Source organism: Chinchilla lanigera, unplaced genomic scaffold, assembly GCF_000276665.1.
Source record: "Chinchilla lanigera isolate Chin_1 unplaced genomic scaffold, ChiLan1.0 scaffold00002, whole genome shotgun sequence".
Taxonomy (NCBI): Eukaryota; Metazoa; Chordata; class Mammalia; order Rodentia; family Chinchillidae; genus Chinchilla; species Chinchilla lanigera.
In genome coordinates, this window is record NW_004955403.1 from 50,268,116 (window position 1) to 50,278,262 (window position 10,147).

Below are 10,147 nucleotides of genomic sequence, written 5' to 3' on the forward strand. Positions count from 1 at the left end.
TCTAATAATTCTAAGAATTTATACAGCAGTGTCCATCCAGATTTAAAAAAAGATACTTTATTATAATTTTTTTATCGCAGAACTCAAGTCTAAATACCATTCACACATACTCTCTCTGGTCTCGGTTGCTGTCTTCCATACCCCCTCAAAATCGGGCCAATGACTAACGCCTCAGGGAATTTTCCAGTTCAACCCCATATGCCAACTTGGAATCAGTCTTTTGGGTTTTACCCACAGAGCCAAAGTGCTACTACAGCTAGGCTGACGCAGGCCATGTTTGCTCGGCTCGCTAACAGCGCTGCAGGCAGAATCCCGAGACTGTTACAATGTGAACCTGCGTGCCTGCTATCCTGCAGGCTTTGTTCTTTTTCCACTATTTTTTTTTTGGTCTCTTCCCACAGGGTTGCCTCACACAGTGCAATAAGAATTTATCTTCTGGCCAGAATCACACTGGGTAGCAGGTGTTTCCAATGAGCAGTAATTATATATTCTGTTACTGAGTCTACAATTGAGAAATTAGAACTCTGGGGTTACAAAACTTCAATCTAGTCCAAGGCAAGAAAACAAATTACTTAGCTGGCTAGGGAAACGCTTTTTGTCTTAAAGCATAATCCAATACGGACGTCTGCTTCATGCAGTATCCAAAGACAAACGGCAGGTCACCTGTGTTTCCCACATCACTCACAGAGAACCCCTTCCTATGTCTCCCTCTGTGCTGAGACAGGACCCCAGACACTGGCGGCTGTCACATGTGTGGGCTGGGTTACTCGGTGCTCAGGGAAGCGCCACAAGGCCCACACGAGTAAGACCCACCGCTTCTTTAAAGAGGATGCTGCTAAGCCTGGGGTCCCAACTCTGAGAAGCGAGAACTCTGAGTGGGGGCAAGCCAAGAGCTGAGGGTCACGACACTACCAGAATCCAACACGAGGGAATGTGGTTAATAGCGGTCTTTGAAATACCACTATCATCTTCAAACCCATATCCCCTTTTTATCTAACCAGGAAATCAGAAATGGGAACACGGGCCTGAACTGCCCACAAACACACCCTTCCTAGCAGAAGTGAGGGTATTTTAGGGTGTGGAAAGCATTTCAAGACATCTGTTTTCGGGGTAGACCACAGCCACACAGAAACTTCTCAGAGCTGGTTTGTTCCAACGTCTGTCTCAAGAGCAAGGGCAGTCGGCTTCCACGGGGCACTGAGGCATGATCTGGCAAAAATACGTTCACTTTCCTAAAGTTATATGTCATCTTCAAGTTCATCATTATACATATATATATATATAATATCTGTCCCTTTCTGTCAGCAAAAAAAAGGAATTTTTTTTAAAACTCCGAAACAAAGAATCTCCATGTAGAATGAAGGCAGAATTTTGGTTGTTTTTCAAATTCAGAACAGAGATGAAATCAAAAAGTCTGCAGTGGTCTCTATTCACATCTTTCAAGTCCTCTTCTCCATTCACATGAATTCATCTGAATCATTGCCATCCTGAAGGAAACAAAAAAGAGACACTGTAAAAGCCTTGACAGTAAGTAATACTTTAAATTTACAAGTACAATTTTAACTGACAAACCTGCTTCTCATGCCTTATTCTCAGGGTGCAGAAAGTAAAAAGGAAAAGAACTAAATTCATTGATCATTTCTCGTCCATTTATTAGTTCTCTGAAGAGCTGGACTGGCAGGTGCCACTGCACAGCCTGAGTCACACCCATGAGTTACCACGGTTCCCAAATGATGACACAGCACACGGTGTCAGAAACGTGACTGTAACGAAATGTAACTTTGTGTTACAGTAGCTACAATTTACTAACTTAGCATGAAACCCAGGTATTTTTTTTTTAAATGAGTAACTATGAGATGGTGGATGTTAATCTGTTTCACTACAGTAACTTTTATCCACCTGTACCCTATAACATCATGTTGCATACCTTAAATGGACATAATAAACATTTTTTAAAAAAAGGAACAATTAATCCCTCAACAACTACACTGAACGCACACTGAACGCACACTGCCTCAATACTTTTATGCTAACAGCTGACCCAAACTCCTATTTGTTGAACCTCAAGATGGTCAGGTTTTGTTTTTCTTTTTTGCCACGCCGGGGATTGAACCCAGCACTTCATGCATAGCAGGCAAGCACTCTACCACTGAGCCACAGCCCAGCCCTCAAGGTTGCCAGATTTGCGACCTCATACAATGGCCTTATTACCTCCCTGCTCCCTTCCTTCCTTTTCCTCTGTCCCTCCCTCTTTCTTCCCTTTCCTATTCCCTTCCCCCTTTGCTCCCTTGTAAAGTCCTTAGGAAGCCACATGTAAGGTAGCTGCCACATGGGCCAGCTTGCCAGGATTGCTAAAAGAAAACCTTCTGTGCTGGCATACACAGTGAAGGCAGCGATGTCTGTCCTGTGCCTTCCAATAGTCCTGAAGAGCAGGCACCATGTGGCCCCCAGGCTCCTTTTCTGCCACACGGAGGTCCCTCAGCGCCCTGGTACACTGGCTTGACAGTGTCACCCGAGCAGTATACCAGGTCTATCTTGACACCAGTGTCGTTAGAGATGGTGACAGGTCAGGCTCACACATGCTCCTCTCTTGACAGCCTCTGTGAGGGATGGCAGAGAAGGGCCAGAGGCGGATACGGAACAGTGGCAATTCCAGGAAGTCGGTTCATCCCAGTTTGTTCAATGGCTCTCTCTCTGCTTCTCTCCCACTAGCGCAAGGAACTCAGGCCACAGTGCAGGTGCCGCAGCTAACTGCAAGGAGCAGTTTGGGTTCTGTCCAGGCACCAGGCTGACTGCCCCAGAGTCTTCACCTCAAGTAACAGCACCAACACTGTCTGAAAGGCCACCACACATCTCCAAGCGTCAGCTTTCTGTCCCAGCCGGTCAGGGTGAACAACTCCGGGGCTGGTGACAGTCACAACGAAAGTGTTACTCCCTACAGAGGCTGCGAGCGAGACCCGCAGAGGTCCAATGCTCTGGGATCAAAGAAACTTTTAACTACTTATCTGAGATCTGAGACTATTTGGACAACTTTTCTATTTTAGATTCCTTCTACTTGGAGTCAACATGCTTTTCAATTTAACAAATAGGTTTCTTATTACCCAGTATAAACTGATAAACCAAAGGAATGTTACAAAGTAATTATTTATGATCCCTAATGACAAACTTAGAAAGATTAAAAAGAAATTATAGATTAAGAGATACCCTAAATAGAAGACTGACAATTCAAAGTTAAAACCAACTTCAGAGTGAAAGTATTCTTCCTGATAAACTTGTATAAATGAAACAAGTCTTATATAAACAGCCCTTAAATAAAAATTAACTGACCACGCTGCCAAATTACAGCATAAAGTCTGTATCTCCAGACAGAAGATGGTTACGGGAAGAATTAAAGCTTTTCCTTTTAAATTGTGGCTAGGGGGAGATGTAAGAGTCCTTTTGAACTGTGGCTAGGGGGAGATGTAAGAGTCCGCCCACTGAGAGAGAAATAAAAATACTCAATGCAGAGCTTTCTTGGGAACTTGAACTTGATTCAAACCTATAGCTCAGGTACATGGGGATTAAGTAACAGAGTGTGAGGACGGCAGTGGGGCTGGTAATCTTTCGGTCTACAAATTAATTTTCTAGTCCTGAAACTAACACTTGTCACTAATTAGATGGCGTCTTATACATACAGTATATGGTTGGACCTCTGTATCTATGGATACAAATGCAGATGGAAAGTATTTTTTTAAAAAAATTTGTACTTGCCAGGCATGGTGGGGTACACCTGTAATCCCAGCACTTGGGAGGCTGAGGCAGGAGGATCGTTGCAAGTTAGAGACCAGCCTGGGCTACAAAGTGAGCTCAAGGCCAGCCTGAACTACATAGTAAGACCCTGTCTCAAAAAAAAAAAAAAAATAGTACTGAACATGTACATGGGTATTTCCTTGTCATTATTTCCTAAACAACATAGGACAACTATTTACACAGCATTTGCATCACACTAGGTATAAGTAACCAAGAGATGATTTAAAGTATATGGGAAGATGTATATGGGAAGATGTGTGCATGTCAGTTGCCAATACTTTGTCATTCTACGTAAGGGCACAAGCATCTCCAGATTTTGGTTATCGGTGGGGATTTTAGCACCAATGTCCTACAGACATCAAGACATACTGACGTATCCGTGTGTGGATAGATTTCTCAACTCCAGAACAATATCCACATTTTAAAATCCATAATAATGGGAATGAGTATGTCCAAGGTCAGAACAAAATATGGAGGTCAGGTTTTTCATAAAAAAGAGCTTCTAAATGACAGAAAATTTCAGGCCAGGTGTGGTGGCTCAGGCCTATAATCCTGATACTCAGGAGGCTGAGGCAGGAGGATTACCGTGAGTTCCAGGCCAGTGCCTGGGCTATATAATGAGTTCAAGACCAGCCTGCACTACATAGCAAAACCCTACCTCAAAAAACCAATAAGTGAATGAATGGAAGGATGAAAGAAAATCTCAGTAAGTGAGAATAACCATAGCACAGATTGGAGCAGTGGACTTTATTTTGTATTAAATTTGATTTGGAATATGTTAAAGGCTTCTGCCAAACTATTCCAAGTTTCAAGAAATCTAAGAGCAGCTTCCAGAAAGAAACGTATCTCATCTTTTGACACTGGTTTTTCATGGGGAGGTAACAACTTTGGACCAATAATGACTACAGTAATTAAGTGTGGAGAGACTTTCACATATGTGTCTGTTTATGTTTTAAAACAGTCCAATGAAGTGATGTCTTCACTCTGCTGGTGAGGAAAACTCCCTGAGAGGCTAAATAGCTTTATTAGATTTAGTTCTTCATAGAGGTGGGAATAAGACACTGTTCTTAAACATCTGAAAATATTAGATCTAAATCATGCCTAAAATCTTATTAATTCCAATTTATGCACTAAGTCTGGGGTTTGACTAGATGACCTTTAAGGGAAGCGGAGCTGCTTAACAGAACTTTCTGCAGCAATAGAAAAGTTGTGTCTGTGCCGATTTGGCAGTCACTAGCCACACACAGCTTGTCGGACTGAGAAGCACAAGTTTTAATGTGGTTTTATTTCATCTAAATGCAAACAGCACCTGCAATTAGTAGCTAGCATATGGTATGGTATCAATCTAAAGTATGTCCTTTGAAACTATACAGTAAAACCTATAATCTCCAGATATATCCACACGGTTTCAATCTTCTACCAGGACTGCTGTTCAGTAAGAGTTCAATGATGCTTCCTCTGACACTGCGGCGTAACTCTGGGGAGCAAAGTCCTCGAAGACAGTAAGTCTCTAACTCAGTTGCAGTGAAACAGGCCGGTGTGGATGTTAAAAAGATCCCTTTGGCACTTGGCCACTGGCCACCATTTTCTCAGTCTCCAGGAACATGAAAAGAGCCAATTTTGTCACTTAGGCTACAGTATAAGATCTTAGGGTTAGAACTTGTACTTTCTTTTTAATGAAGGTGATAATTTTATTCTTGCTCAATTACACTATAGAATCAAGACACATCAATACAAAACGTGAACAAATCAAGGCACTTCTGCAGGCCTGAGAATAGAAAACAAGGGGAAAGTGGGAAAAAGTCCTTTGCTGACGTCTGGATCTGGAATGGCCTTCAAAGCCCCAGGTACTATGGCTTGGTTTGCAGCCCACAGCGCTACTGGTGGAAGTTATAAGAGGCGAGGCCTGGTGGAAGTCACACGGGGGCCCCAGCCCCTTCCTGTCTCTCTTCCTTACTCTGCCGCTTGCTCCCACCATGATACACTGCCTCTCCACTGGCCCAAAAGCAGGGAGGCCAACTGACCATGGACTGAAACCTCCAAACAGTGAGTAAAACTAAACTTTTTTTTCAAGTTAATTATCTCAGGTATTTTGTTACAGCAACGGAAGGCTAACACATTCTGTATACTAATGGGTCTGTACTTCACAGTAAACAAGGTACTACAATGTCTTTCTAACGGTGAGCTATTTAAAAACAGATACAGGAGAAAGTCCATAGTGAAGCAGGGCAATGCCTAACAGAATTCAGCCTGAGTACAGCCCAACAGTTTTCAATCACAGAATGGACTTTATAATGCCACTATGGCCAGTAACTCACTCATTAAAAATGCTTAGTGAATCATTTCAAGGCACATGAGAGCAAATAACTTGAACACACCTGATTTGAAGACATATTCTCAGCTTTCATTAGTGATGAATAGCTCCTAGGAGAAAAGAAAACATTTTAAATGAGGTTATTTAGTCAACAGGCATTTCACGAACATTCACCACCCAGACTGAAGGATCACTGGCCTACAATTCCGACTATATGAAAGTAAAACACAAATTTACTTTTTTCTAGGCCATTATGTTTCTCCTCTGAGCTTCACTCATTAGTCCAACTGCCTCTGTGACATCTTTTTTAGCTGTCTCAAAGGTATCTCCAGATTTCTACATCTAATGTATGGTCTATCTCTTACCAGAACCAATTTGAGTTCTCTGTCCTGCCACTCCCTAGCTCAGAGAATGATGCTGTCCATTCCACTTCAAACCAGGAACCCCTGAGTCCTTTTCAGCCCTCTCCTCAATCCAAGCTGTCATCAGGTCCTATCATTTTACCCACAAATGTATCTCTCACTGGTCCACCTTTCACTGCATGTCCCCACCACAGTTCCAGGTACCATCACCTGCGGACAACTGCCAATCACTCCTCAGCCACCCACACCCACACTCACACTCGTTTCCTTTGCTGTGACCTCCGCAAACTCAATGTACCACCCTTCATTGTACCACCCTTCTGCTGGAAACTTTTGATGATGTCAAGAGTTCTTCTTCTTGGTATAAAGACAAACATGACCAGTAAGGCCCCACATGGACTGGCCCCTCGATCCATCCTCCTCTCACTCCTGCTGCCCCAGACATTTAGGATTTTGGTCCTATGTTCTATCTTGCTGCTTCCTGCCCAGCATCTTTCCCTCTGCCTAAAGCACTTCCAGGCTTTTCCAACTAGCTGTAGGAGTTCTGATTGCAACCTCAACAAGCACAGAAGCAGGGGAGCTAAGCTTGGTCACTCATTCATTCATGATACACTGACTAATCACTCTGTATATATATGCAAAGCACTGCCACATACACAGGGAGGCAACGCTGCAAAAGTACTTCTTTAAAAGTGCTTATAATTAGCACAGAGCATTACTGAAGAGGGTAGCAGCAGTGTATATGAGGCAAAGAAAAGGAAGGCTGAAAAGAAGTTTCTTCGAGAAGCTGTGTAATCCTTTTAGTCATTGGCCTTACAGTTACTCTTTCACATGTGGTTACTAAATTCACCCTACCAGTCTATTTCTACCCAATGTCATACAAAACCTACAAAGCTTCCTTTATTACTTATGTGAAACTTTGAACCAAATGAAACCTTTTAAACCACTGTACAATATCATTTTCATTCTTTTATTTGCCTATGTATAGCCTTGTCAACCTTTTCATCCCTTGCCTCAAAGGCAGCATTGTACAGTAAGGACTGCATAATTATAAACTTGAGTTGGAATTCCTGCTTTACTACTTATTAGCAATAATTGTCCACACATTAATCTCCTTGCTGAAGTGATCTTTGCCTCAAAATCCTCCCCCTCATTCTGCACACACTTCTCCTACTGTTCTTGCCTTATTTATTTATTTACTTATTTTTTGAGACAGGCTTTGCTATATAGTTCAGGCTGACCTTGAACTTACAGCAATCCTCCTGTCTCAGCCTCCTGAGTGCTGCAATTACAGGTGTACACTACCATGCCTGACTTCTTGCCACTTTCTAAAGCAGCTCTGGAAGTTATCTTTCATGAGTATCTTTAGTTGTGCTCCTCTGGCTGCCTCCATGTCCTGAATCAATTCAAAACACTTACTTTCACGGTCATTTTGACTTTGGGGAACAGCCAGAAGTCATGCAGTGCCAGATCCAGTGAACAAGGTGGATAGAGACACAACATAATGTTTTTATCTGACAGAAATTTCCCCTAAACATTTTGAATCAATTCAGAACACTGAGGCAGCCATGATAGTGCAACTAAAGACCCTCAGGAAAGAGGACTCCAGAACTGCTTCAGAAAAGGGGAAGAACACTGAGGTAAGTATGTCTGAGGCGAGGTGGGACATTCGGAGGGGGATTCATGGCAATGTGCTTTTACTGTAATAAAATTTTTGAACCACACTTTTTTAATCATACCTCATATGAGAAATCAGAAATTTATTTTATTTCATTTGCTTTGTCTTTTTGAGACAGGGTCTCACTATGCAGTTCAGGCTGGCCTTGAGCTTACTTTGTAGCCCAGGCTGGTCTCGAACTTGCAACGATCCTCCTGCCTCAGCCTCCCAAGTGCTGGAATCACAGACGTGCGCCACCACGCCTGGCCGATAAATCAGAAATGTAGAGCCTGCTGCTAGAATTTTACAAAAGCTGCAGGATGTAACATGCAAATTGCAGCTCTGGATATGCCAAGGAAACCCTTGCTATATCCCCGCAGCCATTCCTGCATGGCAGCCCTCATCATATGTTCCTCTATCTTCTACAGCATGGTACAGAAAGCTATCTGTGTGGCACATGGTTAGGAGCTATGAACACAGAAATTGTTTTTTGGTTTTCTGAGGCTTACAATAACTACAGCTTAGAAAATGGGAATGATTAGATAAACTCCTGAAGCAAAGATTTTACCTATTAAAGACTAATAATAATTTTGGGCCGGGGATATAGCTCAGTGGCACAAGCACCTGCCTGGCAAGCGCAAGGTCCTGAGTTCAATTCCCGATACCAAAAAAAAAAGACTAATAATTCTCCCTTAGATTCATATGAATATTTTAAATGTTGCTCCTATGAAAGCAAGCCCAAAAGATATAGGAACTCTTTCAGTTGATGGGTTTCTTTGACTTAAATGCTTATAACTTTTAAAACTAGTAAAATCATACTAACTGAAATACTTTTTAGTAATGGATTGACTAAGTACTACCTTGAAACTGAACTGAATAGAGGGCAGAAGGGTGTAGTAATGTATGTGGACTTGAGAATCAGATAATGCGATATGACTGCTTCTCATGTTTAGTTTTTCTTCTACAAGGTACAGACAACAAAAATACCCACCTGATACATGAGATAACACAACTAAACACTTCTAGTGCAGTATGTGACAGATGGTACGTGTTCAAACAGTTACCTATTCTCCCTTATTAAATCGTACAAGTAAATACGTGCTATTATGTTTCTAACATCTAACATTCACATCTCTGAAAAAAATTATAGATCTGTGAAGGGTACAAAAAGGCATGTCTTCGATTTTCCCCTACTCTGAACTACAACCAAAAAATAATGAACTCCTTTACATCATCCATCACTCAGAATTTACAAACTTTACCACACTGGCGGAGTTGGTAATTTTTCTTTTACTCACATAATCCTGGGCCACATCACACATTTAAGTCTACGCCCTAGTCTGTGTCTTGTCAGCAGATCATACTTCTGGACAACACTTGCATTTTAAATGAAGTTCATCACCCTGCTTTAGCAGAACCCCCACAGGGACACACACATGCAAATAACTAATGAAAAAAGCATATGACCACAATGCCTACATTCGACCCCACAGCCTAAGAGTCAAGGCTATCCGAGGAGATTAGCTCAGGACATAGCAAGACTTACCATTTCCAAAGGCAATACATGTTATCTATACTCTTTTTTGGGGGGTATTCTTATAACAAATGGTATCTATGGAAACCACAGGAAGAACTATGACGAGAAGTCACAGGAACAATTTCTTTTGGTTAAGAGACATAAAGGGCCTGAGCAACGACAGTAGTATATATTTATGTAGAGTCAGTGGAGTGGCTGCATGATGCCCTCTTCAACCCCCACCTCACAGTGTCCAGCGTAATCTCTAAACCTACACATCTGTTACCTTATAGTGTCAAAATACTCTGCAGAGGCGATTAAATTAAAGGCCTTACAACAGACTGTCCTGATTGTCTGGGTGGGTAACATCTAGTCACAGTGTTCCTTCAAAGCAGAGATATTTGTGATTAGAGAGGAGGCAGTGCCTGTGGCTTTGAAAGGGAACAAGGGGCCACAAACCAGGGAATGTGGGCAGTCTCAGAAGCTGGAAAAGGAGATTCCCTCTGAAA

At 42.2% G+C, this 10,147-nt stretch overlaps 1 protein-coding gene across 2 annotated transcripts in view; it reads right to left on the bottom strand.

Moving 5' to 3' along the window:
• Positions 1-374: 374 nt before the first annotated feature.
• Ccdc25 (coiled-coil domain containing 25) overlaps positions 375-10,147 on the bottom strand; it is a 35,544-nt gene continuing 25,771 nt past the window's right edge. For both annotated transcript variants that reach the window (XM_005373756.2, XM_013514313.1), the window contains 2 exons: positions 6,168-6,213; positions 375-1,487 (listed from right to left, as the gene is read on the bottom strand). In XM_005373756.2, coding sequence (XP_005373813.1) covers positions 1,458-1,487; positions 6,168-6,213 — 76 coding nt within the window. In that variant the 3' untranslated portion in view covers positions 375-1,457. The remainder of the gene's footprint in view (positions 1,488-6,167; positions 6,214-10,147) is intronic.